Here is a 19,621-nt window from a genome sequence, read left to right as displayed (position 1 = left end):
TTACAGGTGTGAGCTACAGTGCCCGGCCAGAGCTGTTTTTTAAGAAGTGAAAGGAAGAGTGAGGAAAGGATTTAGGATGAATAGGGTTGGATAAGTTTTCTTTAGTGAGTTTATACAACGGCTTAGTTAGAATAGCAACACCTGCTATCCCGAGGTGAAGGTAGCAACCACACCCAGGAAGGAGAGAAGCTGTTGTTTGGTGGATCGGGTTGGGGTTTGGGAAGTTAACTGGATACAGTTGGCAGGGAGAGCACATGTATGCTGGCGAAAGATTATAACAGATGGGGACGAAATTTGGGCTTCGGAAGGGGATACACAATACCCCTTTGAGTATAGATGATGCAGAAGCAGGAGGGTGAATTAAAAGGCCATGTTGCAATAGAGGGTGATAACAGGCTTTACTTTTAAAGCCTGTTGTGGGATGGGATACTGGGGCTGGGAGGGTAAGACTGGTAAGGTTTTTAGGGGATGATGAGGGATGAGTGACTTGTAGCAATGGATGGGAATGCGGTGTTTTACACCCCAGGGTTAAGGTTGGGGACATAAGGGGAGCTATTGAGGGAGGTACAGGTTTGGGGAGGAGGGCAGCAATGAGGCGTGGCTGTAGCCCAGGAATAGTCACGGAGGCAGACAATTTCGCTAGGATATCCCGGCCTAACAGGGGACTGGACACGTGGGGATGATTAGGAAAGAATGTGGAGAGGAGTGCTGGCCTAATTTGACACCAGACGCGGGGAGTTTTGAGAGGCCTGGAGGCCTTGCCGTCAATTCCCACCACAGTTATGGAAGCCAAGGAGACAGGTCCTTGAAAAGAAGGCAGCATGGAATGGGTGCCTCCGTGCTGATTAAGAAGGGGATGGACTTACCCTCCACTGTAAGAGTTACCCGAAGTTTGGCGTCCGTGATGGTTCGGGGGGCTTCCGAGATGCTCGGGCAGCGTTCGTCTTTACCCGCCAAGTCGAGGATTGGAGCTTCAGGAGCTCTGGGAGCAGCAACGTGAGTTGATGTTCTATGGGGACCCCGCACAGATGGGACAGTGCTTAGGAGAAATCCCGAGCTGCGGGCATTTCTTGGCCCAGTGGCCAGGTTTCTGACACTTGAAGCAAGGTCCTGGCGGAGCGGCTTGACACGCTGCAGTCTGGGCGCTTTGAAGTCTTTGTGAGCCGGTGGTGTGGCTGGGGTTTGTCTTATGGAAGAGGCAAGCCTCTGTAGTTCTGAGATGCTTTCCCTATTAATGAACACCTTGAAGGTGAGGTTGCTTCATTCCTGTTGTGGGGTTTGAGGACCGGATTTTAATTTCTGTACCTTTTCGTAATGTTGGGGTTGATAAAATGCATATTATCAACCTAACCGGTGGCCAATTTGGAAAGATTGGATAAAGGAAAAGGTCTGTACGCCCTAACTGTGCCTTTGGCTCCAGTCACCTCTGGAAGGGGGAATTGTTGAGGGGCAAAGGAGGTAGCCGCAGGACTAAACTGTAAGCTGGGCCACGTATGAGGTGGGGAGGTGACAGGAGGGGCATAAGGAGGTGGGTTGTGGGCAGAGGAAGGAGGAGGAAGGCTCTAGGGGGTGGGGTTAGGTCCTGGATTAGGGCCTGGTTTGGACAGGTGGGGAGAAAGGTCAGAAGGGTTGATGGACAAGGAGGATTTTGACTTACAGGCAGAGGAAGGAGGGGCAGACGGAAGGGAAGAGAAGGAGTAGAGATTAGGGAGGGATTGGTGTGTAAAAAATGCCTGGACTTAGGGAATTTCAGACCATTTACCTGCGTTGCGACAAAAATTGTCTAAATTTTGTAAAACAGAGGTTGAAAGTGCCATTTTTTGGCCAATTGGAGGCATTGTTTAACTTGTATTGTGGCCATGCAATGTTACAGAAGAAGATGAGACGTTTGGGTTTTAGGTCAGGAGACAGTTGAAGAGGCTTGAGGTTCTTTAGAACACAGGCCGGCAGAGAGAAGGGAGGGACAGAGGACGGACGATTGCCCAAGGTTCTGGAAAGGCAGCAGAGACAAGGAGAACAGGCACACAACCCAGCCGCTCAACAGGCGTCCCTAGTTGAGCCTGGGTTGAACCTCATCATTGGTGAGCGGTCAAAGAGCATCCTCTACGTTGACCTGCCACCAATATCCGCCGTGAGCCTGGTGGGTGAGTGACTAGGGTGAACGTCTCCATGACAGTCCAACCCCTGGGGAAACCTGGGTTCCCGGATCCGTAACCTACGTAGGATTTTTCCGATCATGAACCTCATGGATGAACTTGGTCTACCTGATTTTCCTTGTCTTTGCGGTGGAAAAAGGAGGAAACCAAAAGGAAGGAAATGGAAAGGAAAAGACAAAAGGATGGGAAAGCAGAAAAGAAACTGCTTACCAAAACAGCCAGTGGTGTGCGTCTGTGGGCTGGTCTCATGACCCCAGGTCGGTGGGTACATCTCTTCATGGAGGGAGCACAAGAACAGGGACAGGAGTTTGGTTTCCAGTAGGAGTTGCCTCGTCCCAGGTTTCCGGCACCAAATGTTGAAAAATTCGCGCTTTGAATGAAGAGACCTTCCAAACAGGTTTTGTGTGAGCAACACGTCTGTTTATTCACCTGGGTGCAGGTGGGCTAAGGCTGAAAAGGGCATTAGCAAAGGGCAGTGGGATAGGAGTTGATTTTATAGGTTTGGGTGGTTTTTTGGGGGGCGGGGATGTTGCAGAGTAAGTTCAGTTACAGTGGTGGGGGGTAGGGGCAAGGAGTATACATGACCACAAGTTCAGTTACAATGGCAGGGTTGGGTGAGAGGTATTTACATTATTATAAAACAGTTAAGATGGCAGCGTTGGGTGAGGGGCTTGTCGGGGAAGCTCCTCCGATGGGCGATCAGGGACAATGGCGAACTCAGGCAGGGGGTGGGAGACATCAGCCCAAGGCAAGCAGGACTTCAGACTTTCAGGCTCCAGGCTTGCATATGGAGATCTGACATTTGTTGCTGCTTTTAGCTTGCCCCTGGGATGCACACTGGCCTGATCCTGGGTCTTAAACAGTTCCCTGAGGGGAAAACTGAGTGGCAACCGGTAGTGCTAGTAATCCCAGATGGAGACGAACTTCCTGCCATGCCCTATTAATAAACAGTCACAGAACATAGGCATTTCTGTGCCTATGGCTCATTGGCTTCAAATAACTCTTGAGTGGCATACACAAAGGTGCCACTGGTGACTTAGGCTCAGACCAGGTTCTTGAACACAGCAGGGAGGAAACTGAGGCTGATACCTGCTTTCCCTGAGTGGGGCCCAGGGCACGTGAGGTATCCCTTGGGGAGTGCAGGCTCACAGCAAGGAAGAGGAATCTGTGGGCAGAGAAACCACAGGGCCCTCACAAGGCTTGGAAAGCCCATCTATAACGGCCACCCGCAAAGGAACACACAGTCCCCACTCCCAGAATGAGCGCTTTCATTTCTCAAGGAGCTCTGACACCCCCTGAGAGCCACTAGCTGGAGACCCTGAACCCCAGAAGGTCAACTTGGAAGGAATAATGGCTGCTCGCTCCTGCAAACACCAGAATATCTAAAATCACCCCTGGCCACATGTACCTCACCAAGACAGCATCCCAGGCGGTCCCTGGGGCCCTGGTCTTCACAAAGCTCTTTATTTTTATTTTTATATTTTTCATTTTTCTGAGACAGTCTCCCTCTGTTGTCCAGGCTGGAGTGCAGTGGCTCAGTCATAGCTCACTGCAGCCTCAAGCTCCTGGGCTTAAGTAATCCTCCCTCTTCAGCCTCTCGAATAGCTGAGACAACGGGTACTCATCACCAAACCCCACTATTTTATTTTTTAGTAGAAACAGGGTTGTCCTATATTCCCCAGACTGGTCTCTAACTCCCAGGCTGAAGTGATCCTCCTGCCTTGGCCTCCCCAAATGCTGGGATTACAGGCATGAGCCATCGTGCCCAGCCTTCATTTTTAGTTAGACACATTTGGCCAGTTTTTTTTTTGTTTTGTTTTGTTTTTGAGACGGAGTTTCGCTCTTGTTACCCAGGCTGGAGTGCAAAGGCGCGATCTCAGCTCACCGCAGCCTCCGCCTCCTGGGTTCAAGCAATTCTCCTGCCTTAGCCTTCCAAGTAGCTGGGACTACAGGCACGCGCCACCATGCCCAGCTAATTTTTGTATTTTTAGTAGAGACGGGGTTTCACCATGTTGACCTGGTCTCGATCTCTTGACCTTGTGATCCACCCACCTCAGCCTCCCAGAGTGCTGGGATTATAGGTGTGAGCCACCACGCCTGGCACATTTGGCCAGTTTTAAGTTTTCTGAATTGTGTTGGAGGAAGAGACAGGGTTTCCTGGATGAATGGAAAATTGAAAGTTGCGTCGCTTAATCTTTTCAGACTATAATTCAAACTCACATCGACCTGAGAAACAAAGTTCTTTGGGAAACTTTTTGTCTTCCTTTCTCTTCTGTGTTTTATTTTGGTTCTGGAGATTGAATGGTTCAAATTACTCTTGAATTCCTAAGGAAACTGTACTCCTAATACATGCAATGCTTGTCATGAATGAAATATGAATATTGAGGCACCATCTTAGAATCACACTGACCCCTGCCTTTGCCTTGTCAGCCTGTGGTTTGCTGGCAAGGTGGAGATTGTTTGATGAAGTACCTGATAATCAGCCTCGAATTGGGAATGCCTGCTGGATTCCAGAGTGTGGCCTTCCTCTGTTACAAATGCTTTGAGCTGCCAAGGGCAGTCTCTTCATTTAATTGGATTTGCTTCGTGTGTAAATTTGCCAAGACAATTGGCACGTAGACAGATGGTGGGAGAACCAGGCTTTTGACAAATTGCTTCAAGATTAAGGTGTTCAGACTGACACCAACAATATCAATAAGCGTGAGAAAACATGCATCCCTCCCACGGGCCTCTCTCCCTTCCAAGAGATTTCTCCAGCTCCTTTTGCAAGTTCCACTGGGGGGCCGACCAAGTTTAAAGTGAGGTTCAACCCTGCAACACAAGAACTTCAAACCTTCACTTGCAGAGTCATTTTTCTAATTTAAAACAGATAAGAGATGTCATATTTGTGGATATAAACATGATTCTAAAGCAGAATGTGATTTCTGTGTGTGTTGCTGCATTTTTATCATCCCAGGAGATACCTGGCTGCTCAGTGCTTTTTTTTTCTTAATATCATTCCTTTCTATAACTGTCTTGCTTTTTTTTCTTAATCTCATTACTTCTATAATTGCCTTTTTTTTTTTTTTTTTTTTTCTGAGACGGAGTCTCGATCTGTTGCCCAGGCTGGAGTGGAGTGGCACAGTCTTGGCTCACTGCAACTTCCACCTTCTGGGTTCAAGCAGTTCTCTTACCTCAGCCTCCTGAGTAGCTGGGACTACAGGTGCATGCCACCACGCCTGGTGAATTTTTTGTATTTTTAGTAGAGATGGGGTTTCACCATGTTAGCCAGGATAGTCTCAGTCTTCTGACCTCGTGGTCTGCCCGCCTGAGCCTCCCAAAATGCTGGGATTACAGGCGTGTGCCACCACGCCCAGCCTAACTGCCCTTTTTTTTTTTTTTTTTTCTTTTTCTTTGCCGGCTGTTCCTGGGGCAGCTAAAGTCTTACTTATTCTAAAGGATTTGGTTAAATTAAAGGACACCATGAGCTTTTTGGGACATACTGTCCAAAACTTTTTTATTCCCTGAGAAAGATTTTACCCCTTGTGAGCCAACCCTGTTTATGGTTCCAGACCCAGATATTCAGGAATTGCAAAGGCATAATTCAAGTTTCTCTCCAGAACTTGTTCCTATTCTAAAGGCCCGAGGTCCAGGGAGCTGGGTTTTCAGAGACTGATATTTAATCACAGCCCTTTCCTCATCTAAGAATTTGAATGAGTTGACAACTATGTCACAGGATTCAGAGAGATGGAACTAACCTCAGCTGTGCTCCAGGAGAAAGCTGAGTTGGAGAATTCATCTTGTATCTGCTGCCCACTTAATTGAGCACCCAGCTCTATCACAGGCATATCTGGCACTGGCTGGTCTCCCACACAGGAGGCTACACAGGTTTTTTTAACTTTTTATATTGAAATAAATATTCATAGGAATTTGCAAAGAAGTGTACAGAGAGGTCACCTGTACCCCTTTCTCAGCCTCTCCTGATATTGGCATATTAACATTTTCAATATAAAAGCCAGGATATTGACATTGGTATAATTCAAAATTTGTATGTGCATGCAGTGTGTGTGTGTGTGTGTGTGTGTGTGTGTGTGTGTGTAGTTTCAGCCCATGTGTAGCTTCATATAACCACCACAGCAATCAACATACCTAGCCGTACCATCACCACAGAGCTCACTGGTCCTAGCTCTTTATAGCTGCATACACCCCCTTCCTCCCATCTCAGATACCTGGCAACCATTAATCTGTTCTCCATCTGTATAATTATTTTATTTTACAAATATTTTGTATAGGCCAGGCACAGTGACTCACACCTGCAATCCCAGCACCTTGGGAGGTTGAGATGGCTGAGAGACCAGGAGTTCGAGGCCAGCCTGGGCAATGTGGCAAAAATACAAAAAATTAACTAGACACAGTGGCATGCAACTGTGGTCCCAGCCACTTGGGAGGCTAAAGTGGAAGGATCACTTGAGCTCAGGAGGTGGAAACTGCATTGAGCTGTAATCATGCCATTGCACTCTGGCCTGAGTGACAGAGTTAGATCCTGTCTCAAAATAAATAAAAATAGGGCCAGGTGCAGTGGTTTATGCCTGTAATCCCAGCACTTTGGGAGGCCAAGGTGAGTGGATCACTTGAGATAAGGATTTCAAGACCAGCCTGGCCAACATGGTGAAACCATGTTGGCTAATTCTCTACTAAAAGTACAAAAATTAGCTGGGCCTGGTGGGCACCTGTAATCTCAGCTACTCAGAAGGCTGAGGCAGGAGGATTGCTTGGACCTTGAAGGCGGAGGTTGCAGTGAGCTGAGGTCACACCACTGCACTCCAGCCTGGGCGACAGGGTGAGACTCTGTCTCAAAAAGCAAACAAGCAAAAAGAAAGAAAAAACACAAATATTATATAAATGAAATCATACAGCATATGTCCTTTGAGACTGGTTCTTTTTTGCTTGGCATAATTTCTTTAAGGTTCATCCAAGTTGTGTGTATCAGTAGTCCCTTCATTAAAAAAATTGTTTAAACTACTTCATTGAGATGTAATCCATGTGCTATACAATTTACTCATTTAAAGTGTACAATTCAGTGGCTCTTCGTATAATCAGAGTTACAGGTTCATCACTACCATCAATTTTAGAACATTTTCAATACCCCAAAAAGAAACCCCATACCCCTTAGCTGTCACCACTCATGTCCCCCCACAACACATAACCCAGCCCTTGGCAACCACTAATGTACTTTCTGTCCCTATAGATTTGTCTAGTCTGACATTTCATGTAAATGCAATCATTTTACATGTGGTCCTTTGCATCTGGCTCCTTTCACTCAGTGTGTTTTCAAGGTTGATCCATGTGGTAGCATGTATCAGTAATTCATTCCTTTTTATTGACATACTATTTCATTGTATGGATTATACTACATTTTGTTTGCCATTCATCAGTTGATGGACATTATGATGTTTCTATTTTTTTTCACTGCTGAATAGTATTCCATGAGATGGGCGAACCATGACTTGTTTGTTAACCCACTGGAGAACATTTTGGTAGTTTCCAGCTTTGATGTATTACAAATAAAGCTTCTACGAACATTTTTGTATGTACTTCTGTATGAAAATAAGTTTTCATTTCTTTGAGATAAATGTCCAGGAATGCAAATGCTGATAAATCCACTTTCAATTAAAAAAAAAACTGTCAAACTATTTCCCAGAGCAACAGTACCATTTATTTTTAAAATAGTCTAGAAATGTTTTCTTCTTTTTCTTTTTATTTATTTATTTTACTTTAGGTTCTGGGGTACATGTGCAGGTCATGCAGGGTTGTTGCATAGGTGCATACATAACCAGGTGGTTTGCTGCCTCTGTTCCCCTTTTGACCATATCCGGCATTTCTCCCCATGTTATCCCTCCCCACCCCCCCGCTGTCCCTCCCCAACCCCCCCTCTACAAACTGTCCCCAGTGTGTGATGCTCCCTTCACTGAGTCCACGTGTTCTCATTGTTCAACACCTGCCTATGAGTGAGAACATGTGGTGTTTGGTTTTCTGTTCTTGTGCCAGTTTGCTGAGAATGATGGTTTCCAGATTCATCCAAGTCCCTACAAAGGACACGAATTCATTGTTTTTAATGGCTGTGTAGTATTCCGTGGTGTATATATGCCATGTTTTCTTTGTCCAGTCTGTCATTGATGGGCAGTTGGGTTGGTTCCAGGTCTTTGCTATTGTACACAGGGCTGCAGTGAACATACATGTTCATGGGTCTTTATAGTAGAACGATTTATAGTTCTTTGGGTATATACCCAGTAATGGGATTGCTGAGTCAAATGGAATTTCTATTTCTAGATCCTTGAGAAATTGCCACACTGTCTTCCATGATGGTTGAACTAATTTACACTCCCAGCAACTGTGTAAGAGTGTTCCTATTTCTCCACATCCTCTCCAGCATCTGTTGTCTCCAGATTTTTTAATGTTCGCTATTCTAACTGGCATGAGATGGTATCTCAATGTAGTTTTGATTTGCATTTCTCTAATGACCAGTGATGATAAGCATTTTTTCATGTGTTTGTTGGCCTCATATATGTCTTCTTTTGAAAAGTGTCTGTTCATATCCTTTACCCACTTTTGAATGAGGTTGTTTGTTTTTTTCTTGTATATCTCTTTTAGTTCTTTGTAGATTCTGGATATTAGCCCTTTGTCAGATGGGTAGACTGCAAAAATTTTTTCCCATTCTGCTGGTTGCCGGTTCACTCTAATGATGGTTTCTTTTGCTGTACAGAAGCTCTGGAGTTGAATTAGGTCCCATTTGTCTGTTTTGTCTTTTGTTGCCATTGCTTATGGTGTTTCAGTCATGAATGCCTTGCCTATGCCTATGTCCTGGATGGTTTTGCCTAGGTTTTCTTCTAGTGTTTTTATGGTATTAGGTTTTATGTTTAAATCTTTAATCCATCTGGAGTTAATTTTAGTGTAAAGTGACAGGAAGGGGTCCAGTTTCTGCTTTCTGCACATGGCTAGCCAGTTTTCCCAACACCATTTGTTAAACATGGAGTCCTTTCCCCATTGCTTGTTTTTGTCAGGTCTGTCAAAGATCAGATGGTTGTAGATGTGTGGTGTTGCTTCTGAGGCCTCTGTTCTGTTCCATTAGTCTATGTCTCTGTTTTGGTACCAGTACCATGCTGTTTTGATTACTGTAGCATTGTAGTATAGTTTGAAGTCTGGCAGTATAATGCCTCTGGCTTTGTTCTTTTTGCTTAGAATTGTCTTGGCTATGTGGGCTCTCTTGTGTTTCCATATGAAGTTTAAAGTGGTTTTTTCCAGTTCTGTGAAGAAGGTCATTGGTAGCTTGATGAGGATAGCATTAAATCTATAAATTACTTTGGGCTGTATAGCCATTTTCATGATATTGATTCTTCCTAACCATAAGCATGGAATGTTTTTCCATCTGTTTGTGTCCTCTCTTATTTCGTTGAGCAGTGGTTTGTAGTTCTCCTTGAAGAGATCCTTTACATCCTTTGTTAGTTGTATTCCTAGGTATTTTATTCTCTTTGTAGCAGTTGTGAATGGGAATTTGCTCTTGATTTGGCTTTCTGTTTGTCTGTTATTGGTATATAGGAATGCTTGTGATTTCTGCACATTAATTTTGTATCCTGAGACTTTGCTGAAATTGCTTATCAGTTTGAGAAGATTTTGGGCTGAAACGATGGGGTCTTCTAAATATACAATCATGTCGTCTGCAAATAGAGACAGTTTGACTTCCTCCTTTCCTAATTGAATACCCTTTATTTTTCTTGCCTGACTGCTCTGGCTAGAACTTCCAATACTATATTGAATACGAGTGGTGAGAGAGGGCATCCTTGTCTAGTGCCTGATTTCAAAGGGAATTCTTCCAGCTATTTCCGCTCAGTATGACATTGACTGTAAGTTTGTCATAAATAGCTTTTATCATTTTATGATACATCCCGTCAGTACCTAGTTTATTGAGAGTTTTTAGCATGAAGCGCTGTTGAATTTTGTCGAAAGCCTTCTCTGTATCTATTGAGATAATCATGTAGTTTTTGTCTATGGTTCCATTTATGTGATGGATTACATTTATGGACTTGTGTATGCTGAACCTGCTTTGCATCCCCGGGATGAAGCATACTTGATCGTGATGAATAAGCTTTTTGATGTGCTGTTGCATTCAGTTTGCCAGTAATTTTATTGAAGATTTCTGCATCTCTGTTCATCATGGATATTGGCCTGAAGTTTTCTTTTTTACTTGAGTCTCTGCCTGGTTTTGGTATCAGGATGATGTGGTCTCATAAAATGAGTTAGGGAGGATTCCCTCTTTTTGTATTGTTTGATAGTTTCAGAAGGAATGGAATCAGCTCCTCTTTGTATGTCTGGTAGAATTTGGCTGTGAACCTGTCTGGACCTGAACTTTTTTCGTTGGTAGGCTATTGATTGCTGCCTCAACCTCAGCCCTTGTTATTGGTCTATTCAGGGTTTCAACTTCCTCCTGGTTTAGTCTTGGTAGAGTACAAGTGTCCAGGAATTTATCCATTTCTTCCTGGTTTACTGGTTTATGTGCATAAAGCTGTTTGTAGTAATCTCTGATGGTAGTTTTTATTTCTGTGGGATTAGTGGTGATATTCCGTTTATCTTTTTAAAATTTCATCTATTTGATTCTTCTTTTCTTTTTTATTACTCTGGCTAGCAGTCTATTTTGTTGATCTTTTCAAAAAACCAGCTCCTGGATTTACAGATTTTTTTGAAGGGTTTTTTGTGTCTCTATCTCCTTCAGTTCATCTCTAATCTTAGTTATTTCTTATCTTCTGCTAGCTTTTGAGATTTTTTTTTTTTTAATCTTCCTCCTCTAGCTCTTTCAATTTTGATGTTAGGGTGTCAATTTTAGATCTTTCCTTGTTTCTCATGTGGGCATTTATTGCTATAAATTTCCCTCTCGACACTGCTTTAAAGGTGTCCCAGAGATTTTGGTAATTTGTGTCTTCATTCTGATTGGTTTCAAAGAACATCTTTATTTCTGCCTTCATTTCATTGTTTATCCAGTCGACACTCAGAAGCAAGTTGTTCAGTTTCCAAGTGGTTGTGCGGATTTGAGTGTGTTTCTTAATCCTGAGTTCTAATCTGATTGCACTGTGGTCTCATAGACTGTTAGGATTTCCATTCTTTTGCATTTGTTGAGGAGGGATTTACTTCGAATTATGTGGTCAATTTTACAGTAAGTGTGATGTGGTGTTGAGAAAAATGTGTATTCTGTGGATTTAGGGTGGAGCGTTCTGTACATGTCTATTAGGTCCACTTGGTCCAGCTCTGTATTCAAGTTCTGGATGTCCTTGTTAATTTTCTGTCTCGTTGATCTAATATTGACAGTGGAGTGTTGAAGTCTCCCACTGTTATTATGTGGGAGTCTAAATCTTGTTTTAAGTCGTTAAGAACTTGCTTTATGTATCTGGGTGCTCCTGTGTTGGGTACATATATATTTAGGATAGTTAGCTCTTCTTGTTGGATTGATCCTTTTACCATTATGTAATGCCCTCCTTTGTCTTTTTTGATCTTTGTTGGTTTGAAGTCCGTTTTATCAGAGACTAGGATTGCAACCCTTGCTTTTTTTTGTTCTCCATTTGCTTGGTAAATCTTCCATCCCTTTATTTTGAGTCTGTGTGTGTCTTTGTATGTGAGATGGGTTTCCTGAATACAGCACACCGATGGGTCTTGACTTTTTAATCCAGTTTACCAGTCTGTGTCTTTTGATTAGGGTGTTAAGGCTGTTTACATTCAATGCTAATATTGTTATGTGTGAATTTGATCCTGCCATTTTGTTACTGACTGGTTTTCTTGCCTGTTAGTTGACTCATTTTCTTCATTGCGTTTTTGGTCTTTGCCATTTTGCGTGCTTTTGCAGTGGCTGATACTTGTTCCTTTCCATGCTTAGTGTTTCTTTCAGGAGCTCTGTAGGGCAGGTCTGGTGGTGACGAAATCTCTCAGTAATTGCTTGTCCATAAAGGATTTTATTTCTCCTTCACTTATGAAGCTTAGTTTGGCTGGATATGAGATTCTGGGTTGAAAGTTCTTTTCTTTAAGGATGTTGAATATTGGCCCCCACTCTCTTCTGGCTTGTAGGGTTTCTGCCGAGAGATCTGCTGTGAGCCTGATTGGCTTCCCTCTGTGGGTGACCTGACCTTTCTCTCTGGCTGCCCTTAGCATTTTTTCCTTCATTTCAACTCTGGTGAATCTGACAATTATGTGCCTTGGGGTTGCTCTTCTTGAGGAATATCTTTGTGGAGTTCTCTGTATTTCTTGGATTTGAATGTTGAACTGCCTTGCTAGGCTTGGGAAGTTATCCTGGATAATATCCTGGAGTGTGTTTTTCAGCTTGGATTCATTCTCCCCATCATATTCAGGTACACCAATCAAGCGTAGATTAGGTCTTTTCACATAATCCCATATTTCTTGGAGACTTTGTTGATTTCACTTTTTTCTCTTGTCTTGCCTTCTCTTTTTATTTCATTGAGTTGATCTTCAATCTCTGATGTCCTTTCTTCTCTGCTTGATTGATTCAGCTATTAAAACTTGTGTTTGCTTCAAGTAGTTCTTGTGCTGTGTTTTTCAACTCCATCAAGTCGTTTATGTTCTTCTCTCAGCTAGTTATTCTAGTTAGCATTTCGTCTAAACTTTTTTCAAGTTTTTGGGTTCTTTGCATTGAGTTAGAACATGTTCCTTTAGCTCAGAAAGGTTTGTTGTTATCCACCTTCTGAAGCCTGTTTCTGTCAGTTCATCACAGTCTTTTTCAGTTGTTGTGTTCCCGTGTTGTTGAGGAGTTGTGATCCCTTGGAGACAGAATTTTGCTTTTATTCCCTAGGCTAGAGTGCAGTGGCGTGATCCCTGCTCACTGCAACCTCTGCCTCCTGAGTTCAAGTGATTCTCCTGCCTCAGCCTCCCAAGTAGATGGGATTACAGGCACCTACCACCACGCCTGGCTAATTTGTTGTATTTTTAGTAGAGACAGGGTTTCACCATGTTAGCCAGGATGGTCTGGATCTCCTGACCTCGTGATCCACCCACCTCAGCCTCCCAAATTGCAGGGATTACAGGTGTGAGCCACCATACCCAGCTGACAGTACCATTTTATATTCCCACTGGCAATGTGTGAGTGACCTAGTTTCTCTTCATCCTTGTCAACATTTGGTGTTATCAGTATTTTTGTTTTAGCCATTTTAATAAGTGTGTAGTGACATCTCATCCAGATTTTAATTTGTATTTCTGTGATAGCTAATGATGTTGAACATCTTTTCATGTGCTAATTTGCCATCTGTATATCCTCATCGATGATATGTCTCTTCATATGGTTTGCCCATCTGCTAATTGGACTGTTTGAGTTTCAAGAGTTCTTTACATATTTTATGTACAATGCCTCAGTGACATACATGATTTGCAACTGTTTTCTCCATCTGTGACTTATCTCTTCCTCTTCTTAACAGGGTCTTTCACAGAGCAAAAGTTTTTAATTTTGATGGAATCCAGTTTGTAAATTATTCCTATTATGCACCCTGCTTTTGGTGTCAAGTCTAAGAACTCTTTGCCTAGCCTTAGATCCTAAGGTTTTCTCCTTCCCCACCAAAAGAAGTTTTATAGTTTTGGCCAGGCATAGTGGCTCACACCTGTAATCTGAACACTTTGGGAGGCCAAGGCAAGTGGATCACAAGGTCAGGAGTTCAAGACCAGCCTGGCCAAGATGGTGAAACCCCATCTCTACTAAAAATACAAAAAATTAGTCGGGCGTGGTGGCATGCACCTGTAATCCCAGCTACTTGGGAGGCTGAGACAGAGAATTGCTTAAACTCAGGAGGCAGAGGTTGCAGTGAGCCAAGATTGCGCCACTGCACTACAGCATGGGAGACAGAGTGAGACTACATCTCAAAAAACAAAAGGTTTTATAGTTTTGCTTTTTTTTTTTTGGAAACAGTTTTGCTCTTTCACCCAGCTGGAATGAAGTGGTGTGATCTTGGCTCACTGCAACCTCCGCCCCCCAGGTTCAAGTGATTCTCCTGCCTCAGCCTCCCTAGTAGCTGGGATTATAGGTGCCTGCCACTACACTCATCTAATTTTTGTATATTTAGTAGAGATGGGGTTTTGCCATATTGTCCAGGCTGGTCTCAAACTACTGACCTCAGGTGATGCACCCACCTTGGCCCACAGTGCTAGGATTACAGGTGTGAGCCACCATGCCCAGCTACTTTTGCATTTCAGATTTAAGTCCATTATTCATGTGGGTTAAGTTTTGTATAAGGGGTGAGGCTTAGGTTGAAGGGTTCGTTGTTTTGTCTATTGGTGTCTAACTGTTCTAACACCATTTGTTGATGGACCTATCCCTCTTCCATTGAAACTGCTTTTGCACCTAGGTCAACCAACAATTGGGCATATTCATGTGGTCTCTTCCAGGGTTCTCTACAAACCATGCCTTTTATTCAAGACACGTGTGCACACATGTTCTTAAGCCATCAAAGCTTGGCAGTGGGTCAGCTCCTTGTTCTTTCTTTGCTCCTCCACAATGCCTCACATGTGAGGATGCTGAGAATGCTCCCAGACTGGCACTGTTGCAGCCTCCATGGGAAGAGGGATGTGCAAAGATCTCTAGGGCCCAAGATCATCTGAGGAGCAGGAAGAGAGTCTCATGAGATGGAGCCTGGTGCTCGAGAGCCCAGGAGTAGAGGCCCTAGTCCCAAGTTCTGGCTTGGGCAAACCTGGGCATGTTTGGTTTCACGTTTTGGGCCCTTCCAGCAGCACTTGGTGAATTCCAGCTGGGAAGCAGTGAAGGTAAAAACCCTGCAGCTCAAGATCCAGGAGCTCAGTGCCCAGCAAGGTTCTTCTGTGGCTGCTGAGAAACCCCCAGCGTGCAGGCCCTCGGTAACCAGATCCACAGGGCAGAAGGAAAAACAAGTGTATGGAGCCTGGGAGAATAGCTGGTCTTTGGCCCTTGGGTTGTGACTTGTCTGCCTCCAGGAGCCCCTCCTGCCTCTGAAGTAAAGAAAGCCTAGGTCAGGCATGGTGGCTCACACCTGTGACCCCAGCACTTTGGGAAGCTGAGGTGGTTGGATCACCTGAGGTCGGAGTTCAAGACCAGCCTGACCAACATGGAGAAACCCCATCCCTACGAAAAATACAAAATTAGCTGAGTGTGGTGGTGCATGCATGTAATCCCAGCTACTCGGGAGGCCGAGGCAGGAGAATCACTTGATCCTGGGAGGCAGAGATTGCCATGAGCCGAGATTGTGCCATTGCACTCCAGCCTGGGCAACAAGAGTAAAATGCCATCTCAAAAAAAAAAGGAGCCTAAAGGGACACTCCTGGGAGGGATGGGGAGTGTCTCCAGAGTAGGTTCGCTGGCCTACAGCTAGGATTCTGTTGTCTATGCCCCTTCTGGCTGTGGGGTCGGGGAAAGTCATTTCCCCCAGCCTCAGTTTCCTCATTCATGAAATGAGGGAATCGTACAGCAGAGCTTGCAGGGTTCTGAGGATCCAAAGAGATAAGTAGGTAATGCAAAGCCACTTTGTACAAGCAGCTATTTTAGCACCTGGCCACAGAGTAAGCACTTAATAAATGTTTATTGTCATAAACAACACATTTATTTGTAAGAAAGTAGGCAATTAGGAGAAAGCACAGCCTCAGGCAGGTCATGAGGAGGGAACCGCCTCTCCTCCTTGGGACACTTGTCTGCTGTCTGTCCCCGCACAGCTGTCACTCAGGTGACACACCGCCAGCTGCTCATTCACACTTGGTCAATTTCATGCCTCCGTTGGATTAAGGTGGGGTCTTGAGTCTATGCTGAGTTTCTTGGTCAAGCTGAAACTACAGCAAAACCACTGCACCATGCATTTGCAGCAGCCGTAGCATCGGTTTTCTAGGCTGTCAGCATACACCCAGTCAGGGAAACTCTCAACTCTTGAGTTAGAATTTAGATTTCTTTCAACCAGGAAAAAGCTGAGGGAATTCTAGAGCCACTGCCAAGCCTCACTGCTGCACACAACATACTAGAAAGGCCAGCTTGGGGCTTTCATGGGCTCCTGTGTGTCTGCAGCCAGTTCTTCAAAAAATAGGACCTTTTCTGCCAAATCCTGGATGATCCTGAACCCTTCCATTTCTTTTTGCAGTCATGAGACTGGAAAAGAGACAGGTTTCCTGGTTTTACCTCCCAGCTCCAACAGTTGCAAGCTGTGAGACCCAAGACAAGTCACCCAGCTTTTCCATGGCTCAGTTTTCTCATCTGTGAAATGGGAAGGTGTGATGATTAAGGGAGTTAACACATGTAAACCCCTTAGAACCAGGTGGGGCATACTGCCAATGCTGACAGATATAATTCTTCTCTTACCAAAAGGCTATTCCATGAGTCAAGGTTCTCAGTTGCAGGCAAACAGGATCAGAATTTGGTGTTCACAGATAAGGTAGATATTACTAGGTAAGAAAGAGCTTCTGTGCATGGCTGGGCAAGCAAAAGGTAAGGGTTACCTCTGAGGACCAAACACATATCCACACATGCATACACACACATAAATACATATACAACATGCACACACAGAGGCATACACATGTGCATACATATATACATATACAACATGCACACACACATTTACATACGTGCACACACATACATATACATATGCACACACATACACCCAGATATACACGTGTGGCTATACACCTAGACGTACATACACACATACACGCATACCAAGAGCTTCAGGCTGAGGTGAGCAAGTGGTTAGCACACATACACAAGTGAGGGTGAATTCCATGATCAGCATTGTGAGCAGCAAGGGGGCTCTTTCTTTAAGTCAGGCCCTTGATAAGGGACCTTGTGGTCTCAAGCACCCTGACTCCTGCAGAAGCTTATGCAATTTCTCTTGAATTAAAACCTCCGATTTTTCACAAATTCCAATTAAAGATCACCAAGTATACAGAGAAGCAAACTACCATAAGTAAGAATCAGTAGAAGCAGATTTAGAAGCTCGAGGACTTCAGCTACAAGAATGATCAGAAAATAGCATAACTACATGTGAAATATTTAAAAATAGCATCACAAAAGTAAGCAAAAAGAGACTATCGAAAGATCAGGTAAATTGAAAAGGAGAGTAATGAAACTTATAGAAATTTAAAACATAGTTGTTGAGGTGAAAAATTACACACATGATTTAAAAGGCAAGTTAGAATTATGGTAAATGAAATGCACCAGTCACAGAAGACTGCATATTGTAAGATTTCACTTATATGATTGTCCAGATTAAGCAAATCTATTGAGACAAAAAGAGGATTAATGGTTTTCTAGGGTAGGTAAAGAGGAGGATGGTGGTGGGGAAATGGGGAATGACAGTTAATGAATATTGGGTTCCTTTTGGAGTGATAGATTCTAAAATTGATTGTCGTGATGGTTACATAACTCTGTGCATCCGCTAAAAACCACTGAGTTGTAGACATTTATTTATTTATTTATTTTATTTATTTATTAAGACACAGTTTAGCTCTTGCCCAGGCTGGAGTGCAGTGGCACAGTCTTGGCTCACTGCAACTTGTGCCTCCCAGGTTCAAGAGATTCTCCTGCCTCAGCCTCCCAGGTAGCTGGGATTACAGGCATGCACCACCATGCCTGGCTAATTTTTATGTTTTTAGTAGAGATGGCGTTTCACCATGTTGGCTAGTCTCAAACTCCTGACCTCAGGTGATCCACCCACCTCAGCCTCCCAAAGTGCTGGGATTACAGGTGTGAGCCACCGCGCCTGGCCTGAATTGCAGACTATAATGGGATAATTGTATGGGAGGTGAATTATATCTGAATAAAGACAGATTGGACTTTGGTGATTTGCCCACCTTGGCCTCCCAAAGTGGATTATAGGTGTGAGCTATCCTGGGTCACTCCAGGTCCTCCACTAACATGTCTGTAGACTCCGCATGTCTGTAGAATTTCCAAGCTGAACAGTGCTTTAGGATGAAAGCTGAGTCCTGTTCAGGGGTAGGCAAATAACTGCAAACCTTTCCGATTAAAAGAATATTGTTTCTTTTGATTCTTCTTTATTTTCTTTCCCAAGAGGACCTTTATTCTTCCCACCAAATCCCAGGACAAAACCTTTTTCCAACCTTGGTGAATATAAACATATATGACAGACATTTTTCCAACTAGTCCAGAGTGGGTTTGTTTTGTTTTCTTGATTAAAATGAGAAAGCCTCAGGCTGGGCATGGTGGCTCACGCCTGTAATCCCAGCACTTTGGGAGGCTGAGGCGGGTAGATCACTTGAGGCCAGGAGTTCCAGACCAGCCTGGCCAACACAATGAAACCCCGTCTCTACTAAAAACACAAAAATCAGCTGGGCATGGTGGTGGGTGCCTATAATCCTAGCTACTCAGGAGGCTGAGGCACGAGAATTGCTTGGACCCGGGGAGGTGGAGGTTGCAGTGAGTCAAGATCATGCCACTGTACTCCGGCTTGGGTGACAGAGCAAGACTTTGTCTCAAAAAAAAAAAAAAGCTTCAGATAAAAATAACGAAAGTGGATCAGGCGCAGTGGCTCACAACTGTAATCCCAGCAATTTGGGAGGCCGAGGCGGGCAGATCACCTGAGGTCAGGAGTTCGAGACCAGCTTGACCAACATGGAAAAACCCCATCTCTACTAAAAGTACAGAATTAGCTGGATGTGGTGACACATGACTGTGATCCTAGCTACTCAGGAGGCTGAGGCAGGAGAATCACTTGAACCCAGGAGGCGGAGTTGCAGTGAACCAAGATCGCACTACTGCACTCCAGCCTGGGCAACAAGAGCAAAACTGTGTCTCAAAAAATTAAAAAATAACCAAAGTAAGGAGGAAGGGAGACCTCAGATGTCTCTAGTTTACAGAGACCCCACCTGTGATAGTAACTAGTTCAGCACCAACTATGTCCTGGGCAGCCACTTCAATGGGTTGTCTGAACATTGGCCTCTGCGGTTGGATAACCCAAACGCACTTTCCCTTGATGTCTTACACTCCTTTCTTCAGTCTGGTGACTGTAATGAGCCCACCGTGTCAGTGGGAAGAGAATTAACCAAGTGGTGATAGACAGTTCATGCTGGCCTCGGAACAGCATGATATAGGACTGTCCTTGCATTCGCACGTTGAAATGACACAAGAATCTGGAGACTGTGTGAGCCAATTACAAAGAGCCTATGCCCTAAGCAGAAGGCTTGCTCTTATAGCCCCAGCCGCCTGCACAAGAGGACTGCAGGGAGCTCCCGAGGATCGAGGTGAGCACAGATGGAACCCACACTTCGGTGGAGGAGACTCCACGGTCCGCGAGCATGGAGAGTGTCTTCTGTGGCTTCACAGACCTCTTCACACACACACCATCCTCTTAGTAAACACTCAAGGACACGTATTTATTCTGCTTATTTGGAGAAGAGATTGCTCTTCACAGATAAGTGAGTCATATGTTTAGTTCTAGCTAAACCTCAAATCCATTCCCACATTGATGGGATAA

At 44.2% G+C, this 19,621-nt stretch overlaps 1 protein-coding gene across 1 annotated transcript in view; it reads left to right on the top strand.

Annotated features, from left to right (window-relative positions):
* Window positions 1-826: 826 nt before the first annotated feature.
* Window positions 827-19,621, top strand: part of PGPEP1L (pyroglutamyl-peptidase I like) — a 40,329-nt gene continuing 21,534 nt past the window's right edge. The window contains 2 exon segments of the mRNA XM_064375816.1: window positions 827-996; window positions 1,104-1,158. Coding sequence (XP_064231886.1) covers window positions 827-996; window positions 1,104-1,158 — 225 coding nt within the window.

This window comes from Aotus nancymaae, unplaced genomic scaffold (assembly GCF_030222135.1).
Source record: "Aotus nancymaae isolate 86718 unplaced genomic scaffold, 86718_ANA_hifiasm-v0.15.2.pri h1tg000014l, whole genome shotgun sequence".
NCBI lineage: Eukaryota > Metazoa > Chordata > Mammalia > Primates > Aotidae > Aotus > Aotus nancymaae.
The sequence above is the reverse complement of the archived record's forward strand: the minus strand, read 5'-3'. Positions and strand labels throughout refer to the sequence as shown.